This window comes from Pseudopipra pipra, chromosome 5 (genome assembly GCF_036250125.1).
Source record: "Pseudopipra pipra isolate bDixPip1 chromosome 5, bDixPip1.hap1, whole genome shotgun sequence".
Lineage (NCBI taxonomy): Eukaryota > Metazoa > Chordata > Aves > Passeriformes > Pipridae > Pseudopipra > Pseudopipra pipra.
The window spans coordinates 35598479-35621526 of NC_087553.1; the positions used below are offsets into that span (position 1 = coordinate 35598479).

The 23048-nt window shown below is 34.7% G+C and overlaps 1 protein-coding gene and 1 long non-coding RNA gene across 7 annotated transcripts in view; one reads left to right on the plus strand and one right to left on the minus strand.

Moving 5' to 3' along the window:
• The window catches only part of PTPRQ (protein tyrosine phosphatase receptor type Q), a 136985-nt gene that overhangs the window by 65264 nt on the left and 48673 nt on the right, over positions 1-23048 (minus strand). For all 6 annotated transcript variants that reach the window (XM_064655578.1, XM_064655577.1, XM_064655583.1 and 3 more), the window contains 13 exons: positions 22080-22232; positions 21780-21959; positions 20864-20971; positions 18185-18466; positions 16923-17105; positions 16111-16212; positions 13574-13694; positions 9697-9857; positions 9131-9276; positions 2230-2395; positions 1465-1755; positions 949-1224; positions 10-161 (listed from right to left, as the gene is read on the minus strand). In XM_064655578.1, coding sequence (XP_064511648.1) covers positions 10-161; positions 949-1224; positions 1465-1755; positions 2230-2395; positions 9131-9276; positions 9697-9857; positions 13574-13694; positions 16111-16212; positions 16923-17105; positions 18185-18466; positions 20864-20971; positions 21780-21959; positions 22080-22232 — 2321 coding nt within the window. The remainder of the gene's footprint in view (positions 1-9; positions 162-948; positions 1225-1464; positions 1756-2229; positions 2396-9130; positions 9277-9696; positions 9858-13573; positions 13695-16110; positions 16213-16922; positions 17106-18184; positions 18467-20863; positions 20972-21779; positions 21960-22079; positions 22233-23048) is intronic.
• LOC135414618 (uncharacterized) lies at positions 13865-20393 on the plus strand. The gene is made up of 2 exons (XR_010430744.1): positions 13865-13959; positions 20227-20393. It is a non-coding gene; the product is annotated as an uncharacterized LOC135414618 (long non-coding RNA).

Sequence of the window (23048 nt, forward strand, 5' to 3'; positions counted from 1 at the left end):
TAAACATACCTGATAAATTAGTTTTTCTGTGTTGTTTTGATAAATCTTAAAATTATATCTCATAATAACACCATTTGACTGGGGACTTGGATCCCATTTTAGCCACACGGAATCTGCAGTATAGTTGATAATGGTCAAATTCTGGGGTGGAGCTAATGGCACTACAAAAGAGAAATGCTTTTGACTTCCAAATGACAAAACAATCCAGGCAAAACAAAACAGTTTAGAGATGCAGGAGAAAATAGATATTTTTGTTAACATTTTTATACGAACTCAAGCTAACTACTTCATTGCTATTTCAATCTTTTCCTTTCTCTTTGACATGCAACAAATTCCATTAATGCAGAATATAATCTCACTCAGCAAGGGATCTTAGATATCTAAAAAAATATATTAATCATTTAAACATCCCCATTGCCAGAACTAAGACATTTAGCAAGTCATATTACATATGTTACTGGAATGTGATATACTTTGCTTCCTACATCATATATTGAGCACAACTCAACATATATTTACAGAATATGTAATTTACCATGCAGAGGAGAGGAGATCAATACATAGGAGACCTGTGTGAATGTGTCAGAAATATTTCCATGTTTTATCATTTTTCAGTTATATAGGGGGATGAAGAGAAAAGTACTGTTGCTTGCTTCAAAATCCCTGAGACTTGGCAAACTATAACACATTCCAAAACCAAAATATATTTCTCCTTGGAGTTATTTTTGTAATCCCATGCAAAATGTGACCTCCTCTTGCACACTGTGGCAGGAGAAAGAGCACTCAGAAAAGACTTCCCTTGCAGTGCTTTCTTCTTCTGAAAGCTCTTCACTCACAGACCAATGGAAAATTAATCCTACATCTCAACAGGTCTGGTGTTCAGACCTAAGATGGATGCAGTAACGTAAAGTTGATATTTCAAAGCTGGTTACAACTGAATTTGCTCACCTGACTCATCTGTGTAAAACTGAAGCACAGCAGATGGACCAGGTCCTTTTATTGTTCTTGCAGCTGCATAAATGCTATACAATGTGAATGGCAGAAGGTCTTCCAAGACGATAAAATTATTGGTGGTAGAGAATGAGTTATTCCTTTCTGGTCCAAATAAATTTAAATCATAACTTATTATGATACCATTTGGCTTAACAGGGGGGTCCCATGAAAACATAACTGAGGTAGTTGAGAGATTTGAAAATGTTTTGATTATAGGTGCTGATTCTGGGACTACAAGAAGAAATAAGAAAGAGAAAAATAGGGATTATGACAGGAAAATATAAGTTACAATGAAAAATTCTGTTTCATGGTGTCAAAATAGAAATGTGTAGCAGTCGTTTGTGTCATTGTATACCCAAAAAGCTTCAAGTTAACATGACAAAAATAAACAATATTTTTGTTTTCTTTTAGAAAATTGTTTGGGTTTTTTACTATATTTCCGTAGAAATGAATAAAATATCTTTATCTTACCATCTTCATCAGTTCTTATATGCAGACTTAGAGCATGCTGTTCAGAAGATCCTTTATCAGTGGCTGGTGTGATTTTCAGAATGTAATCGGTATATTTCTCCAGGTTGCCAAACATTATGCTTGTGTTGTAAGTAAGGAAAGACAAAACCTTGCTGGTTCCCAGTTGCATTAAACTTAGAGAAACATGAAAGAAGACTAAGCCATTTGGCTGGGATGGTGGAAGCCAGCTTACATTCACAGAAGTTGAGGAAATGTTTTGATAGACCAGATTTTCAACAAAACCTTCTGGGACTATGAGAGATAATACAAAAAAAGTGAAATGCATGGATTACAGTAATGAAACATCCAAACCCAAACCAGAAATCACTCTTCGAAATATGATTAGTCTGAAAATGTCACGTCACTTGTCATATTTTTTACAACTTATAAAAATAACTTATGTTTCAATATCAAAAATAAAATACTTTGGAGGCATATATGAATAATCATTTATGTTAAATTTTTTTAAGAAAAATTTCTTAATGATTGTTTAAGACAATACTTTTATTGCTTGTGAACTACATTCTTAGTATTACAAAGTAAAGACTCAGATCAAAATGCCTTCCTTGAAAAAAAAAAATACTGCAGCATTGAAAACTACACTTACTGTTTTGTTTGGGTTTTTTTACATTGGCATCATAACAGTAAAATAATTTTCAAGTTAGAGAATGTTTAATAAATGTAAGCACTGATATACACTGAGTGTTAAAAAAGTTATTAACTTACTATCCTGATCTGTATACACATCAATTTTTTCACTGGTTTTGTTTCCATCTCCAAAAGCTGTACTTGCAGTTAACCATAAAATATAATGGCTGTATTTTGCCAAGTCATCCAGAACTACAAACGGGGGCATGCTGATGTTGCTGTCATTACCATAAGCTGTGAAATTCTAAAGGGGAAAAAAAGGATAATGTTGCCATTGAAAATGTTGTTTATTCATTGCCATTGAAAATGTTATTTATTCATTGATTTCTCTTTCTAGTTCCCCATTTAGCTGTCACCATCACCACCACCAGATATGATTTACCACAGCTTTCAGGAGACGTAAACCTACGCTTTGACTCCTATTGTTACTCCTTGTAAGTACATAGAGTATGTAATGACTCCCCGTATTCTTTGTAGTTGTTGAATGCCAATTCACAGATTAAATCTATAATATTACAATGTGTTTATCCATATTGCATCAAGAATGTACCATCCACTAATTGCTCATAGATTAAATGATCATACATGTTACTGCCTTGCCTGATCATCATGAAGCAAATCAAAGGACTTCTCTCACTTTATTCTATTTTTATGAGAGTAGATTTTGAATTTAAAACTTCCAGCAGCAGAGATGTTACTGCACCACTTCATAAACTGTTCCTTTTGTTAGTTGTACCTTCCAATAAAAACATGCTGTTATCTCTAATGCAAATGTCTATACTCAGTGGACCATGTTAAACTCAAGACGTCAACAGAAAATTTTTCTTTGTTCAGTTACTTGCTAATGAAAGGATTGCACCAGAATCTAATTCCATTTTCCTTTGCACAATACTAAAATATCACTAAAATTGTGACTGTATCAGCAGGTTAGTGCTTTAGATCAGCCCCTCCAAGGAAGCTATTCCTGTTTAGAATCAACTCTTTGGGAAAATGAAAAGAAAAAATATAAATCAGATTATTTATGTAAGGTCAGCTTTACCACATAACTGAATGTGTTGAATCACCCACCTCATTATGGGAATCTAATTTAGATGATCCAACACAATTTGGTTCATGATTTGAAAATTGTTGAGAGGTTATGTAGCCCATGAGCATATTCAGCTCCAGCATTGTGCAGGAAGTCAAATTTTTGCTCCTGATAGAGAGTGTCAGTATTATTCCTCTGTGGCAGCTACATTGCCCCATTGAGCAGATGGCATGGGCAGCACTCCTGAGGACCAAAGTCCTAATTTTTCTACATAGCAATATTTTCAGGGGATACTGGATTTCGCTCAACGCCCTGATGAATTGACCAGTACACATTCCAGTTATTTGACCTGCTTCCTATTTTTGGTGTTAGATCTTATCCACACACCCCACCTCTTTAAAATCAAAGCTAGCTTTCAACTAAATTCTTTTCTAAAAGAGAGAGGCTATGAGAGAAGACTTACTAAAGCAGAAAAATGCAACAGTAATGTTTGAGTATTAAAATTTAGAAACATCACATAAGAACAGAGGAATGCTGAAACTGCATACTAAAAAATGGGTTATATTTCTCATGAGGAAAGTTTCTACTGAAGAAGTCACTGTAATATGCTCTACCACACAGCTGAGTCAGTACTGTGCAAATTGATAGTCCAGTATCCAATTTTGATCTCTGTCACCAATACATATCAATTATACATCTAATGCAACACTTTGCCAATTTTTTGTACAGACAAGATCATTTTATTTTTGCAGAAAACAAGAAGTCACACTCTCATTCAGTGATTTTCATGCTAATATCTGAAGACCTAGTTTTGCCTACAGTCACCAGTACTTAGATAATATAAATAAGTAAATAGTTTGTTTGGCAATGAAAATTTAAACCTTTGTTTAGAATGCAGAACAGAAGCTGCATGAATTGGTGGTATAAGTTTCTATATCCACTGTTATTAACTGACTTAAAGCACACCATTAGTTTTGTCTGAAAGATTAGGTTAAATCAATATCAGTCAAAATACAAAAACATTCAACCTTATTATATGATTTTCTTCTAAAAGTAGTTTGAATCTCACACTGTCTTCATAACTAACTGAAAAGGCTGTGAAGAGCTTTGCATTACACTTGCATAGCTTAAGATACGGGAAACAGAAAATAGAATTCTAAGGTATTTAATTAAACTTTCTGATGCTTAAGCACAATATGACATAAAATATCATCTAGCCCAGAAGAAGCATTCTAATACCATCCTGTTTTTATTATTATTAGATATTGTAATGAGAAAGAATTAATAATTTATAATAACAATATCTAACAATCAGAATTTTTTTAATAAGACCTTACATAATTATCTGAGTTTTCAAGGTAAAAATGTCAAGGGTACTACATCAAGTTTTGATTCTAGATTTAATGGGAGTTTATTGCTATGAACAGCTGAAAATTCAACTCTTAGTTTAAAAAGCATACCTTTACAATTTAGCCAGCTGTCTGGCAGTTAAGGACTTAGTCAACCAATGTGAACATTATAACAACAGGGTTTTGTTGGTTCAACAAAAACTATTTTAAGAGAGAGTTCCTTTACTATGAAGAGCCCAAGGAACAGGGATTATCTCAAACTTCTGATATGACAAAATATTAGAAAAAAAAAGGAACACATAATTAGGAGTAACAGTGAGCAGGAAGAACTGTGTGGGTACAAACTGAGAAAAGACAAAACTTGTACTAATTGTACCCTGGGGATAGAACACTATAGGAAGTTTTACAATTAACTGTGGCTCCAGATGAAAGCAAACAGCTTAGGATCTTTGGCTACAGCTGAAGAAATTCTTCCTTCAGTCCCTTTCTTCATCCATACATGAAAGAAGTTTTGACATAGCAAAGTATCAGATTATTAAAAGCAGCTAAGTGTAAGCAATACACACAGGCCATGAAAGTGTCAGCAGAACGCAGTATATTCTTCAGGAAGCAGCAGATATTTCCAGTGGCATAAAACTGTAATTAGTTGCACACAGAAAATGCAGTGCTGCTGTTCTTCACTGTTAACCTTTTTCCCCTCTTCTGCTTTCTTTTTTAGGTTCATCTGACTCTTGTTTTGAGTCAGAGGATCACATACTGGACTCTGGCAATCAGATGAGAGTGGTGACACTGTGAGGGCTAATCCAAGCCATCCTTCAAGGAGCATAATGCACATTGTTGCAGTAGCAACCTAAGCGAAGATATTTCCTTTTTGTGTGCTGTACCATTCTGAGGCCACGTATTTGCAGCGTATTTTTGGGAAGTTCCCCTTTTTATCCCTGCTGTGGTCATACTGGTGAAAGAAAATGTTTGATCGTTAATATAGCACACTGTTTGCATCCCTTTTTCTGCATCCCAAGCGTAATCCAAGTTGAATTTCACTCTGAACTGTATCCAGTCATGGTGACTTCAATTGGCTTGAAGCAGACATTGGATGATTTGGGTTTTGATGTTCAGTTGCTTGAAAGGGTTGTAAATTTTTTCAATACTTAGCTCGTGGTTCCCCTGGCAGAGTAGGACAATTGTCATCTATACTGAAATTCCTACACTGGGGAACTTTATCCAAGCATAATTTTATATTCATAATTAGCACCTTTCCCACTTTCTTGCTAATCAAAACACAAGTACATAGAAATTGAATAAAAGAGTTTATTCAAGTCAAGGATATCTTTCATAGATCAGTATTCAGCTATAATTACTTGCATAGATTTTTTGACTTTTTTCCTCAATAAGACTGAGAATGTGGGCAGTGTGATTGCTTCAAGCACCAGGCAAGGCATTGTGGAGCAAAATGTGCAAAGCTGCTATTGCAAACAGTGAAAGCAGTGTCACAGAGAAGTGATGTGAAGAAAAGGTACAGTGTCATGTCATCTGCATATGAAGTGTTCTTTGCCAGCATACATGCTATATCTTTACTGCACTGGAACTCAACAGCAAACATATACCAAAAGGTAGCACTTTCCCTAGACCTATGTCGGCAGAAGATAAAAGATAAACCTGAACTTGAACCTAGCCCTGTGTATATAATGGTTTCTTCTACTTGGCTACCAGTCATTCCTCCCTCTCTGACACGTTTTCTTTTACAACCTACCAGAATCCCCATAGAAACAGCCCACTCATCTACCAAAATCCTCAAATCCAATCTCCATCACTAAATATTTCCTTCTGCTGTTCTGGTTCTGAAGCTAGGTCTGAGCATCCCCGGCCTTCTGGCTGGGCAGCTGCAGAGTGATTTTTCATGTAGACCTATAGAGCAAAGAAACTATACATTATTTTTCTGACCTATGAAGGTATATAACATTTTCTTATTTAAAGAAAAACTGGTTTTCCTACAAGTTTCTGCATAATGTCAAGGAGAAAACCACATTTTTAATCTCAGGTATTTTGCTATGTTTGTGGGGTTTTTCCCCTAAACAAAATGCTTCACTCTGCAGCTACTAACTTCCTGGTTTTATCATATTAACACTCTGTGGTTTTTGTTAATTAGGTTTTAATGTTCCTGAGGAGTTTGAGAACATGTGATAAGGGAGAAATTGAGACAACAGAATAACACCAGTTTTGGTATGACTTTTGTGGCTACTTCAGATTATACCAGCATTGGTATATGTTAATTTTCTTGATATTCTTCAACAAGGGTGGTTTTTTAGGCATCTAGAAGATATGGTTTAAGACTTGGACCCCTGACATTATTTCCTGACAAAGAAGCAGATTAAAGACTGGTAGTGTTTGGCTGCCTTCAACCACACATCTGAGAAGTCTGGGTTCCCTGAAATATGAAAAGATCATCTCCTTTTTCAATTGTCATAGATAATTTCTAAAACTGAAAATACAGTTTGGATAAACAAAAGCAGAATGGTGACCTCGATGTAGAGTGTTCTAACTGATGATTATTTCTTTCCAAATGTGTGCAATAAAAAACTTAGCAACAGACTCACAAATACATGGTTATATTTCTAAGTTCCAGATGGTCATAAGCTGCATGTTTGCATACACTTATGTAGCTTACAACTGTCTGTATATGTCATATATATATGACATATATTCACATATCAGACTGACATTCACACACGCATTTTTCTGTTGTAAAAAGAGAAATATAAAATATCTGACAGAAATGAGTTGCCTCTTTTCATCTGTTTGAAATCTGTCCTGCATCCACAGGAATTCCAAGGTATAGGATAGAACTGCAATGTAGATATGGTAGTTGTCATGTGTAAACAGTGAACAGACAGGATGTGAAGGGCAAAAGTTAAGGGAAGCAGACAGATTAAAATTCAATCATGATTTGAGAGATTTATGGTCATATTCCATGGGCAGTAAGAGACAGATGCAACAGCAGCTGAAACCTATCTTCTGGTGGCAGAGGGATGGGATAAAAAATCAAAGGTAAAAGGATGAAAAAGGTAGTTTCCACACACAGAAGTAGAGCTACTGTCAGCACTTTTCTGCCATCCACTACACAGTATGCCAGAGCAGTGGTAATTTCCACTTGTGCCACCATTTTTCCCTGCCCAACTACATCACACGATAATGAAACTGGACCCTCACCTGGCTGGGCCAACACTATTCTGCTTCATCTTCCCTATCTTCCTCCTTTATTTCCAGAGTCTTGGGCCCATCCAGAGGGATTTTAGCTCTCAGTGTATCAGTTTCACCTTACTCATTCACCTCAGATTTCCACCTTCCTAAAGGCAAGACTAGTCCAAGTCCATAGTGGTCCTCTAAAATCTCCTGAGATTTCTAAGAATTAGATAAATGCAGACGTTCTTCATAGGATAGGCTACTTCATGTAATGCACTGATATAAAGGTTTCTCCAAGGATTTTTAAAAAAAAAATGCTGTTGCTATCACAGTTTGTGCAAACAGTCTGCCATCTGAACTGTAGCCCCGATTTTAATATCAGAATATGAATTCATGGCACAATCTTGCTTGCATATGAAACTATGCAGAGCCTGACAACCACACAGCTTCACAGAAGTCAGAGAAATGTAAACACTGAAGTATGTTAGTAATTATTCAGTCACAGGTTTTTGAAATATTTGTGAATATTTCTTCTAGTTATTCTCAAATACATGTATACCTCATCCTGGACATATCTTGAGCATAAAGTTATGCAGTAGAGGTTATTTTCCATGCATAAGTTTCTTAATGAATTTATATTTTTTATTTGCTTCCATATGTGTAAAACTTGTGATCAAAAACCTGTAAGGAAAGCTTATTTCTCTTATTATATTTTTGTACCATAATATATTCATAGAAAAGAGAACAGAAAAATTATATACACAATTAATAAGTGTGGTGCATAAATAAGAATGAAAGTAAACAGAACAAAAAATCCTACAAGGAAACGTGTGGATCACCAAAATGTTACTTATAACATTTTGTCCTTTAACATAAAAATCTCAATATCTTTGAATCAATCTACTAAACAGTAATTTTCTTTTGACAGTAAGAAAAATATGAAATTAAAATGTGTTCCCTACTTTCACATTAACTTCTTATTTTTAAAACTGTACAAACATTATTTAAAAACTAAAACTAGAACTGTTACAGAAATTTATTCAAATTGATAGATTAGACTAAAATAAACACTCATAAGGTGTGACATGATTGTAATAGGTCTTGTGTCTATCCATTATATATGTTAAGAGGATGTATGTATTAAATGTATGTGTGCATACATGTATACATAAGTCTTGCATAATAAAATATTACACAAAATGTATTGGCTTTAATGTTTAATTAGATGAATGCTCTATGAGATGCACAATGTAACACATGATTACAAGATGTGCTTCTGTCTTTATAAGTTAAAAAATTACATAAAGCAAAAAGAAATATTAAAAAACATATATTGGTAGCTAGAAAAATTGAGTTAATCTTTAATGAATTATTAGAACATTTCATTGACTTCTACAAAAGAAGAATATAAAAATAAGCTTACCTGTATGAATATTCCTGAATTATTTTTGAAATAAACTGAGTAGTACAGTATATTTCCATTAGGCTTTTGGGGAGGAGACCAGAATAGCATTATTGATGTGGAAGTAAGGTTTCTGTATGCAACATCTTTCGGTGGATCACTTGGTGCTGGAAAAATGTTGAGTTTTAGCATACCTAAAGTGTTGTACCTCAAGATTTTTGTACATTTTAGTGCCTGAGAAACATCCACTATAGATCTGACAGTATCCTATGTCAAATTAAATGTATTTCTGGTTATGGTATAAAAACTGCTTTTGGACATGATGAGGAAAAAAAGCATATGTAAATGAATTTTTAAAACACTTTTTCAGACACATTTGTATTTAGCTGCATTTTTAAACAGATAGTGTTTTCTTATAGAATTTTTCCTGTACTTACAGCTTTGGATGTCTAATTTGCTGACATGGAACTTCATGAAGTTACATCTCTATACTCCAATTATAGATGATAGGCCTTATTAGCTTAAACAAGGCTGAGAGAAATATAAGGCTAAATGAAAATAGAGGTTCATACTATATTTAAACTTACCTCCTTCAGAAGTTCTGAATGTTATAGTATCACTTTTTATATTGCCATCTCCAAATCTTGTACTTGCTGTTAGGTAAGCACTATACTCATAGTTATATTCTAGGTCTGTGAACTCCAATGATGTTTCTGTTACATTAACACTCCTTTTTGACATTTTATTCCTGAAGAAAAAGTATTTTATTAATAATATACACACACCATTTCCATATGTATACAACTATAGTGTATGTTATAAAATTGAAAAATGCAATACTGTGGTAAATACAAGTATATTAGTCTTTCTTTTTGTCTTTTATATTGAAAAGCTCACTGTTGTACCCTTGCATCACAAGAGGGCTCCTAATGTTGTTTCTTAAAAAACACCCAAAACCTCCACAGAAATATATTTGCAAATTACAACAACAACAAAATCAACAAAGACAATGATTGTATGGAATATTAAGGAGGAGCATTTCCATCTATTAACTCCTATGAAATTTTTATGTGGTACTCTTGGGAAGGACACAGTAGGGCATAACTAAACTGTCTCTCTGGACAGGAATAGCGAAATATAAAAAGATTATAGCAGGGAGCATGCCCTAGTGTGACTCTGTGAAATTGGTCAGAAGGCTGAAGTTATAAATGGAATAATAGAAGATGATATGGAACAGGAATTAGCTGGTGCTGAGTTAATTCTGGTGGAATGTAGCAGGGGATCAGAATGGAACTCCAGTAAGGTCAAAACCCGCCTAGAAAGACTGTAAGATGTAACATTAATAAAATGCTGGTATTAGCATAGGTATGAAATGGTTATCAGAAAGTAAAATAAGATACGAGAAATAACTAACTTGAATTCAAAAAGTCTGCTATTCCTTGTAAAGTTAATGCAATCTTTTAAGAAAAAATAGGAGGAAAAAAATCCCACTATCAAACATTCCATTCCTGCAAAGATTTCTGTATGCGTAGGTGCTCTGTGTCCCCAGTAGAATTTCACACAGGGATGATAATTTGATAACTAAAATCAAATATCTTGCTCCAGCAATCACTATGGAGCTCTTCACAAATGAAAATGGGTTCTAATTCAAAAAAAAAAAAAAAACCAGAAACAAAAAGGGAAAGGTGATGCAAAATTATTAGATGGGCCAATTTTCATCCTTTGATAAGGAATTAATGTCCCATTAGCAAAGATCACCATCTAATATATCTGAAATAAAAACAATTGGAATGAGAAAATGTGTGAGAATGAAAAAAAAAATTCTTTCTAACCCTTTCAGATTTTGAGTGGAATTGAATGCCACTTGACATGGGAAATTTTCTTGGTAACAGAGAAAGTTAAAATTTACATTTTTCCCAAGCTTCTGACACTTTTAATAGTCTGTAAAAAGATACAAAAGGTTGCAGCTGCAGTTATCAAATTCTATACAAAGACATCTTTTCCTGGATCTTTGCCCAATATATTCTTAGTATGGAAAAACATATCTGGTTATATGTTATATATTCAGGTAAGAAAAAAATCCACTGCTTAGTGCTGCAAACATTTCTGCTCCCAGAAGCTGCATTCTTACAACATCTTAGTTGGCAAAAAACATTTCAACAACCAGACATAGGAAGAAGAACAAAAGCTTGAGGTGTTTCAAGAGAAGATGATTTTCTGCTTAGAAACAAATGAGATTGGCATAAAAATAAGAAAACACTGATCAAAGTGAGTGCAGTCTTTGCAGACAATGAGAAAGAAAGTACGTAGCAGAATCAGCTAAGCCAAGGAGTTTTACTGAAGAAAAAATAATAAAAAAATTTAAATCAGAACTTTCAGAAATGCAGGCAACAGAGGTTCTAAGAAATTGCATACTTTCAGTTGACAAAGACAGGTACCATATTTTCTTAAAAATCTTTACCTCAAAGTAGATCTAGTCAATAGTTATCTGACAGAAGTTTGCTGAAAAGGATAATGGCAAAAGACAACAGCTATACAAAAATTCGGCAATTTTGTAAATATGCCTTTAATACTCTAGAATTACAGACTTAGGCAGTATGAGTTTGTAGGCTCAAGGTACACAGGCTTTACTACCTGCTAGCACCCAAAACCACCTTGCCCTGTGACAAATACCATGGAATACAACACTGAAAACATTCCAGATGTTACTCTTTCTATTCTAGTAGTTGTAGATACTTGTTCTGGATTAGCTAAAGAAAAGTTACCAAATTCTCTGTAACTGTGCAGAATATTTAAGCGAAGTGGAGGAACATTTATTTAACATCTGTAGTAACCTTCATCATTCTGCTTTATTGAGAAGCACTGGGATTAACAATCTCCTCCAAAATACATTGAATACCTCCCAAAAGCAGCAACTGTATGGCACAGCAGTTTATCTTGTTAAACCTCACACTGCAATGCATTTTATGGAATCATATAGACAATTCTGTTAAATACTTAAAATTCCTCTCCTTCCTCCACCCCTCCCTCCCCCTCAAGGAAGCAGTGAAGTTATGACCCCTTTGAATGCAATGGGAGTTTTTCTCCAATGTCCTTGTCTTAACATGATACCTAAAGCCCCTCTAATTTTAGATATGGCACAGTATGACAAATAAGAGAGAGCAAGGAGAATATGGAATTAAGAGGGACAAGGTCTACCGCAAAAAGTTACATGGCTGCTTAATTAAAATATTTAGTCCGATCAATTAAGAGGTATTTTTAAAAAATAATTCTTGCTAAATCCTTTGTCATAATAACAAAAGCGGTAAGTTATAAGAGAATATAAGGATGAAAAATTGTATAACCTCAAGTCTTTGAACACAGCTTGAATCAAAACCATAGCCCTTATCATGAAGTATCTCTTCTCTAGCTCAAGGACAGTCATTAAATTAAATGGGGTTTGTCATTAAAGAGCAACAGACATTCCCAGTACAGTAGAAGTAACAAGAAAAGACAAATTTAACTTTTCTGGGAAGAAGAGCTCACTCCAACTTAACTAAACCTATAATAAAAAAAAAATAAATCAGTAGGAACTGAGGTAAACCCTATCTTTAAACTGCCAAGTAACAATAAAATAATAAATGTAACCTCAGTAGTAGTGTGTTTATAACAACTGTGGATTTGCACATCTGGTACACATCTTATAAGGTGCACTTCAGTATTTACTTCCTGCACCTTAGTAGTGGCAATAACATGGTACAGCGTGAATGTAATATATCAAAAGCTATCAATAACAAAATATTTTCAATCCTAGTAGAAGTTATAGATAGATCTTTGAAGAGATGCCACATCACTAGACCAAACTATGTTATACAGAGAATAGGACAGAAGCTGCAAGTTTTAAAGTGACAAAATTCCTTTTTAGAGGTGAAAAAATATCTCAGGAGGGATGATGGAGAAAAAATAGGAAAAAAGAAAAGATAGAAAAAAACAAAACACAGCAAATGAATAATATCTGTTAAAAATACTGATTTGTTATGAATGTAATAAATACAAAATATAGCAGTAGACATAACTGATAGCACATACAAAGACTCTGAACATGGCTCTTACACTCTTTCTATAAAAAGGGGCAATATTTTTCAGTTTTAAGCCTATTTCAAATCTCCTTTACAATTCAGCATGGGCTTGTGCCCTGCCTTGCAGTAGGTCTAATCAGAATATAATGAAAATAGTCACCATGCTCTAGTATAAAATCTAATTCATTTACTATAATATAACCTTTGGAAAATGCTTACAAAATATTTAATACCCCAATTTTCATCTACTCTAAATTTGTATATACAAAAGTCTAGTATTGTAAGTGCTGAATGAATATTCGTTCTCCAAAAACATGTAATCAACACATTGTGTAAGAAAACCCCCACATTCCTGATGGGTTACAGATTAATATTTATTCTCAGAACTACTTCCAGAAAATCTTACCAGACATAAACTGTGTAATAGAGGATAATTCCATTTGGCTCCAATGGAGGTTTCCATGACAACTTCACAGTGACACCCAACAACTGTTTTACAGAGAGGGATTGTGGAGGAGAACTCGGAGCTATAAAATGAGAGAAAAGGACACAACATCTTGTTAAACAGTTAAGATCAATGGGATATGCAGCATCCTTAAATAGGTTTTTAGTTATTTGTGATGGAAAGTGAACTTTGTATCACATTGGGACAGTATCCATCAGCTAATGTTAAGGCGCAGCTTCTTTTCCTTTTTCTAACTGATGATAAAAGAAGATTTTGCATGGTGGTGTTAGAACATCTGTTTCTGTGATTCAATGGAAAAAACACTTCATGAGAAAACAGAGTAATGGGTAGGTTACAGTGATTCCCCTACTGTCCAAGTATATTGCTGTAAATTTTTTCCCCATTCTAATAAAAGTAAAAGCTTTATAGTATGAACACATGTAAAATATAGCATAATAGTTCCCCTGAGGAAAAAGAGGTGCTGTAAAGAATTATACAAAGCACCAAAAGGTGGAAGAATGGATAAGCATAGCACTGAGAGACAATAAAATTGTGGGATACTGAGCAGCAGTAAAATTTATTCACTCATCAAATAAGGACCACATTCATACATTTAGCATATTACAGTGGCAAATGAAAAGATAGGCATTTACTGAGACCCTTAAAATTAATTTTAAGTTGACCTCTACATGACACTATACCACGACTGCGTGGGGAAACATTGTAAGTAAACAAAAATATTAGACCATGTTTGACTTCATTCTAACGTTTGTATTAGTTTTGCTGAGGAAAATATACCCATGTATGCATAAGTGATACTGCTTTGTATTAGCATGTTATTAAAAAATAAGTATTTTTCTTCATCTTGATTCATGGACCTATGTATCACTATGAAGTAATATTATAATTACTTTTGTTTTTCTCAAATTAAACCAAAGAGCATCATGCACTAAAAATTCAGGTCATAGCTGTAGTCATGCATGAAAATGGAGAATATGAGCATAACTATTAGCAAATCTATGAAACATTTGGTCTGAACCTTGGAACACTGTGTTCCTGTGAATAAGGAACATGTGGTGTATTATAAATATTGTTGTTTTTCAGTTCTTGTTCCTTCTTTCACTATCTCAAAAATTGGCATAAAGATTTTATAACTCTTTACATTTATGAAAAAATATTTTGTATTTTTCATGAACAAAGGTTCACTGTATTTAGTGAGTGTCTGTATTTACTAGATAAAAATTTTGACAGCTGTATTTAGTGGTTTATTTTTTATATTATCCTTAGTGACTATATAATAAAAGATCTGTCATATGGTGAATGTCATGTCTTTTTGGCATGTCTAGTTCATTCTACAATTCTTATTCAGAGGATATTTTTTTGCTAAAGAATAGAAACTACATTGCTCTGTATAAAATTACTCTGTGAAAAAGATAGATTTGTCGTAATCAGCTGTTTTCAGTCTGCTCCAGCAACATGACTCTTGAGCAAATGTTTTTTACTCATAGTGTGAATGTAAGCCCATCAACATCTTGAAGATATGCAATGATCCATTATCATCAATAGCTGAATTTGAGGCAAATCAGTGTTTCCTAAAACATGAAAAGAGACTTAATCTAGGAATGGCTGGAGGGACGTTTGTGTCAATGCCACTTTAGTATAGATTCTCAGAGACTTCCTCTTTAAACAATGGATAGAGACACAGGCTTTTCCAAAATGTGTCACAGCACCTAATTTAAGATTTTTGCTTTGAATTTATTTTCATGATTCCCCCTGCAGAAACTATAGAGGTGACCAAGGATAACTTCCTATAACTAAATTGTGTACTGAAAGTGTAAATAGTTCTAAGGTTCCTCTGCTGATTTGTGACCTACTGTACAAATTAGCAGGGGTTGCAACAAATGGGTTCTATCCTCAGCCTGCAGCGCAGAACACTCCCCTGCTCATTTTGGGAGTCCAGTGCCACAGATTATGGACTTTGAGCATTTTCATAATGTGAATAATTCTACATGTATCTACGTGTATCTGTACACGCATCCGTTTAGAAGAATACAAAAATCGCCAAAGAAAAAAAATCCGCATAAATGTCCCTGGACCATTCAAGCTGACTTTTCCTGATTTTCCCTTTCCTCAGCTCTCATGTGTCTGAAAAACCAAACACAATATTTAATTCTACTGTGCAGTGTCTTAGATTATAATAATATGAATAAATTTAGATTCTTCAAATTCATAAGATATTGGTAAGACCAAATGTCCATGCACAGCAATTGTGCCATTTCACATTGCTTGTACTGGTAAGTATATTGATAGATGGAGAGAGAGAGAGAGAGAGAGAGGCATAAAGTATGTTCGTGTGTAGATAGACTGACACAGATAGCAATAGAGAGACATAACTGCCAAAAAAGTGCATAGGACTTAAACATAACTGACATGAAGTGTAAGGGTAATTTAAGAATACAGGCAGACAAGAATACATTGCAACTTCTGTTCTGACTTACCGTCTTCATCAGTTAGTATGTGCAGAGGTGAACTACGAAGGCCCTCCCCCATTCTGGTGCTAGCAGACACTTCTACAGTATATTCTGTATATTTATTTAAATCTAAATAAAAAAGAATAATTCAATGAACCAACCATTCAGTGGAACAAATCAGTTTTTTAATGGACCATAAGTATTTTTGAAGTGCTGAGTAGGCCTATCACTTACACTGACCTGTGTCATTAGAGATGGAAATAAGCATTAAGAAAGTTTGAACACAAAGTATTTTGCAAAAGCAGGGACAAAGCTCTAATTACCAGTTTATACTTCATATTCCTAGAATGCTTTTCAGTTTGTTCTTGGTTGTACTCTGAAAATGTAGTGGTTAAGATATTAAGCTCCCAGCATTAACTGCTGCATCATACCTCAGCAATAGTGACAGAACTTAGAAAAAGAAGCAAAGGTGAGTGGAAAGGGAAGGTTTTTATCCAGAATTTTTTGTCCAGTATTTTTACCCAAATTAAGATCAGAAAGATATGCTGGTGACGTGAGGGTTTACTTCATTACAATGATAGATCTGCAAAGATATCTATTGAAGTTCCTTGCAGTTTAAACATCTAAAATAGAATGGATATACGTTAGACTTTATATCATTCATAGCCCATTTCACCACATTACACAGTGGGTTATTTCTCAGACAGGCAGCAAAAAACTTTATATAAGGACAAGCAGGATCATGTCCAACCAATGAACTAATTTATCTCAATCTGTCTGTTGAACACTTCCCAGAACAATTTACAGTTGCCATAAGTTCCAGATCATTATATGCTGACCTGTAATACGTAATGTCAGAAGAGTAGTGTTTATAACTTTTTGCTCAGTCCCATTAGTCCTCTTGAGATATATTGTGTAGGTCTGTATAATTCCATTGGGAATGGACGGTGGAAAAAATGATAATTCAATTTCCACGGATGAAATGTTCCTATACGTTATATTTTCTGGTGCAGAATCAGGAACTAGAAGACAAAAAATATATTCATACAAGATTTCAGCTAGTTTCATTGATTTGTGAAGAATTTCTGTAAAGTGGTTTAAAAGAAACATTGTAAACCTTTGGACTTGTATTATATTTTTTTGTATAAAATACATTTTAGAAGAGGTTGAATTGGAAGATCAAAAACACATAACAGACAGACACCATAACAACAAGGTCATTTTAAAAAATAATTGATAGAAATCATCCTAATATGAGAGATTAAAAAAATCTGGAGCATGACACTAAACTTTCCTTCTAAGGCTCCAGAACTATCCCTGCAATTCTTCATGTTAGCTATTGTTACGAGGTTTTCCATGTTGTGCTGTCACAATTAACACCTTGCATCATCAACATGCATTTTATTTCTTTTGCCCGGGTCATCTATACAAACAGTATAAACCCTTGTATGAAAAAAAAGGAAGCCTGCTGTAAGAGCCCTGAAAGCATGTCCTCTCAGAGATTTGGCTGAGGGGCTCAGGGCCAGCTTAGCAACAGTGTCAAAAGCTGCCTCCTCCTTCCTTATGACAGGCTCCCAGGCAATGCTGCAGGGAGGCTGCAGCTGGGGCTGACCACTGGCCTCTGGGAGCTGCTTTCAGAGGTGGCTCTTGTGCTTTGCCCCTGTTTGAGCTACAGCTCCTGCTTCATTGCTGTCATGGCTTGGCCATGGACCCACTGATCAGTTCCCTGACTTGCAGACTGACATTGCAGTCTGGTCTCGGGTTGGCTCCACCCTTACAGACCTGCCCAGCTGTCACTGAACTGTGTCTGACTTAGTGCCACTGCACCTGCTAACTTTCTTTCCTGGCTTGACCTCAGACCTGCCTTGACTTCAGACCTGTCTCATACATGTGAAGCATTGGCTCCCCATCCCTTACATAGCAGCTGGCCTTGCTGTTTTGCTTGGTTTATGAAAGAGAAAAAACAGGATTCAAACTTACTGCTTTGCAAAGCAATCAAATGCTTCTAAAACTAATTATTCTTATCTCCTAGGCATCAAAGGTTATTATAAAGCAGTTTATTCTGGAAAATTTTCATTTAAAAAAAATATAATATACTCACCAGTTTCAGAAGTTCTGACCAGAAGTGGGAAAGATGACTGATTCCCATGACCAAGTCTGGTGAATGCCCTTACAGAAATATTGTAGAGAGTATATGGCTTCATTTCACTCAGTGATATACTTGTAGATGAGGCATTTTTAATAGAAAAATAATTGGAATCACTGTACAGAACTTCATAGTGAGTTATGAGACCATTAGGCTGCTCAGGTGGTAACCATTTCAGATTTATTTCTGTTGCACTTACATTTATTAATTCTATGTTTCGAGGTGGGGAATCTGGTTCTGCAATACAGAAATCAGGAAAAAGCCCTTTAAATTAACTGAATATAGGGCTAATAGCATAAACCTATTGGATCCTAACATTTAAATTAGCTAATTGTACCAAAAGGACTACACTCACTCTCTCACTCTCCTCAAAGCCTTACCACTTTTTATCTCAGTTAATTTCAGTATGTCTTCTTTTCCACTAATAAAACTAGGTGTCTTTCTGAGTCACAACACTTTTGCTTTTCAAGAATTTCTTTTCTCATCCACTTTTAAATCTATCTAAAACTGCATTTTTTAGGAAAAAAAAACTCTCTACTGATCTCATGCAGACTGATCCTTCAGATCCTCTCATTGTCTTCCTCATATTCAGTTCTTTAAATTTAGATTCATGCCCTCTTACTGCTTTCTACATAAATAGCCACCCTTCTTATTTCACTCAATCAACTACTGAACAACAAAAGGGACTGTATGCACTGTAACTAAATTCCCTTTTGTGACCCTGGTGTAAATCTTGGTGTGAAGGTCATGCACAAAACAAGTCCAGCTCTGGGATAGTGTGTTGGCTAAATCTACTGGCAATGTATGAGTTCATGTGGCTCCAGCAAGCTAATAAAGCATGGAAGCATTGAAGGAGTGAGTGGGCTGCACTTACGAATAAAATCAACTCTGAATGTCAACTTTGATTCCTCTGAAGGCTTCATCACTTCACCCCTGAGATAACCTGTCTATAAAATTAAAAAAAAATAAAATACTACAAACCCAGGATTATAGGATTCAGTCTGTGTACGAATTATATGCTGATATTTCAGAATTTATCATGAATTTTTTTTTGCCTGAAAGGTCTCACAAACCACTTTCATTTCTGATTTCTGAGCGCATGAATGGAAAGCGTTAACTGTAACAGATCACTGTTCTCTGGATGACAAGACTGCCCACATGGATATTTCCCATGTGAAGAAGCTTAATTTTTAATTGAAATACATTTTGCAATTTATCTGGCATGGTACAATATTTCAATGCAACAGCCTAGTACCTTCAATCCTAACACAGGTTATCTAAAACTATTGTAGAGAATCTTTTATTTGGAGGTATCTATCTTTTCAAGAATCAAACAAATTTTCAGTCCGGGGTTGGTTAGGAGATGCGAATCTCAGCCTGAATTACCTCAGGAAAACTAAAGAACAAGAAGACAAATAATTATGCATAGCCTCATAAGAAAGGCAGGAATTATTGTTGGTTTTCTCATTAGTTTTCTCAAGCCTTACACACCTCTCTTACAAATGGATGAACTGTTGGCCTGAAACTCTACTTTGAAAAATTTCTTTAAGACTCAGAGGCAAAGGAATTGTAAACTTTCAGAGAAAAAAATATTTAGATGAGTGATTTTCTGTTCTTGTGATATACATTTCCTCTGCAAAACTAATAGCATAGAAGTGTGCAACTTTAAAAAATATTTGCAAGTACTTTAAGTTTCAGTGTTGAACTTGATATTTTGAGTGGTTATTCAAATCACCTAAACTTTATAAATCCCCATGATTTTTAATCCCATAATCCTTTCCTCTCCTTTATTGGCACTCAATTATTTTTCTTGTATTATAGCATATTTTTCAAGGAGAGAGATAAATGACAAATGGAAAATCACCTTCTGTATTACTTTGGTAAAAATTAGAAATAACTTTGCTGAAACAAGTGAAAAAGCAAACTTGATACAAATGAGAAAAGATTAATACTCATGACTCTGCTCTGTAAATCAAATTCATGTGTTTTCTTTGCAGAAGCCAATGACAACTTCAGCTACGGTCCCAGTGCCTTCATGGGATGAGACTGCCTTGCAAGCAACTAAGGAAGATCCAGAAATCTTCAAAAAGTAGCATTAAACACTATGCTAGAACTATTGATCAGTCTTAAAATTAATAAAGCCCCCAAAACTCTACAGAAACAATTGCATATAATACCATTCAGTGTAAAAAATCTTCACTTCATCAGCATCTCTGCTTACAGATAGCAACACGGCCTATGAATAGTGGAAGGTGCCATGTTCAGATGCTTCAAAACCAACCTGATTTCCACATGATAACATAAAAAGAAAATAAGATGAAGTCACAAATATTACAGTTTAGGTGGGTGCTAGGGACACAGTTTCAGTGAGGCAAGCTCAGCTCTGCAGCTTTCCTTCCATTTGTCGATCACAACTGAAATTCGTTGATTCCTGCAGCTTTCATTGTTATTTTCAGCACTTACCTAAAAACGGTCTGAATGAAGTCACCGACTGATAGAAGATTAATAATTTCAACAAACATTGATTTTATTTCTGCACTTTCTTTTCCCTTTATGTACATGCCCGGTCTTTTTTCTAAACAAATGCAAACTTCAGTACAGAAGACAAATCATCATTGCAATCAATGTATTTACCATCTTCGGGGGTTCTCACGAAAACATCATTCTTTTCAGACAAAGCACTTTCTCCAATTGCAGTAGAGGCTGCCACTCTCATTCTATAATTTGTGTACTTTTTTAAGCCTGAAAAGATTAAGTAAAACAATCTTGACTGTTTACTTCTTAAACATATTTATTTTGTCATAGCTACTTATGAAACTATAAAACTGAATACTGTTCTAAGATTTTTTGATGCACATTTGTTACCTAAAAGATAGAATATGTATAATACCATTTATGTGGGGACAGCCAAATAGGCATGCAGTTAAACCAACAGACTTTGAAATAAGTCAACTAGCTTTAACCCTGTAACTAGCTTAAAGAATTTATTTGTCAAAATAAAGGATGCGTATACGTACATCCAAATATGTGGGTTTATTCTATATGCATTACTCTGATTAGCACAAATAAGTGTCTGAAACCCTATTAAGAATGGATTTACTTCAATTACTATAAAAATTATCATCTTAAAATAAGAAAATTATTATTAATGTTAGACAAATACTGTGAAAAAAATTCAAGTCTAAAAAATAATAGACAATTTAGGAATATTTTTCTATGTGGACAGAAGATGCTTAGACAAAAATTTCAAGGAGAAATCCATTTCACAAATTACTACTCATACCCTTTCTCAGATTACTGCTTATCTTCTCCCTCTGCTCCCATCTCATATTCCTTACATATTTCTCCACAGTAGACAGCTCTAACAGTAGTGTACCAACCTTGTTTTTACGTGCAGTTATGTTGTGTGCATGTGGATGTGTGTGAATATGTGAGACTTGATCCATCTACTTTGCAAATGGCTATATTATATAAAGTTGGAAAAATTAATTTTGTATAATGTATTTGCAAGTTTAAATTTTTATCTTTTTTTAATAAAATGATACTATACCTGTCATAAGTAAGCTGTTGTTTGAAGTTGTTGTGTGGAATGCTCTTTTTGTATCCAGTTCCATTGCATAAACTGTATAATGGATGATTTTCCCATTGGGATTTGCTGGAGGATCCCAATACAGCAAAACAGAGGAGGAGCTAATATTCTTGTAAGATATATTTTGTATTGAGCTTGGAACTGCAACAAAAACATAAAAATATAACGATAAGCAAATAAATTACTAAAAAATAATTCAAATGTTCAGTGAAAAAAGTCATGTATGTTAGCCTTGATAATATCAGAGTTACAAAACTTTACCTTGTTCACATGTCCTGACCGTAAGAACTGATGGTGGTCCTTCTCCAACAGCAGTGAAAGCAGACACACTAATTGTGTAATCTGTGAAAGGTGTTAGGCTCTTTATAACATATGACAGCTCTTCAGCCAAAATGTTGGTGGTATACTGATTATCTGTGAGTAAATGGAGAGAAACAGCTACTTACTCATAAACTCATTTTTTTTCTTATGCATTCTGAACTCACTTTGGCAGGGCAACCTGCAACTGTTTCATTGTAAAATAAACTTTCATGGCAATTACAGAAATATAAAGAAAAGTCTACACTCCATCTCTTAACTACACAAAGGAGAGTCTATTATAGGTCCATTTTCATGTGTACAACAGATAGATTGGTCTAGGTAAAAGAATGAATAGGCCACAAGTAGAATTGTGAGGTTTGTGAGAAATCCCCCAGAAACTAGGAAAAGGTAGCTTTGTATATGGCCTAGTCTCTCCAGTGATTTCAGAACCATGGCTTCTGGATTGATAAAATTTTTGAGGTTTTTAAAATATTTTAAATTGGGAAAGATAGACTCCCTCTTCCTTGCCCTCCCCCTCCCAATGGTGCTAAAGGAACCATACTTGGAAAGGCTGCCTTCACAGACCCCTTCACACCGAGATTTTTAGCAAAAGAGTTGTGGTCAGCAGAATGAAGAAGACATGCATGCCCACAAAGAGTTTTTTGGCGCATCTCCAATAAAGTTCAAAGTCAGTCACAATCCAACTGTGATAGCCAAAATCATTTGTTATAAAGCAGTCATTATGCCAGTGCAAATGAAAAAGTGTGGGTCCTTCTCATATCTGCGTATCAGGCTCAGAGTTTTGTGAAGGCATTGAAAAATCAGCAGACCCTGAAGAAAATTTGGCTGTCAACAGCTTTAACTACTGTAACTCCTATAAAATAATACTCTTATGCTGGATCACAACAGACATTGTCTGAAATCAATTTT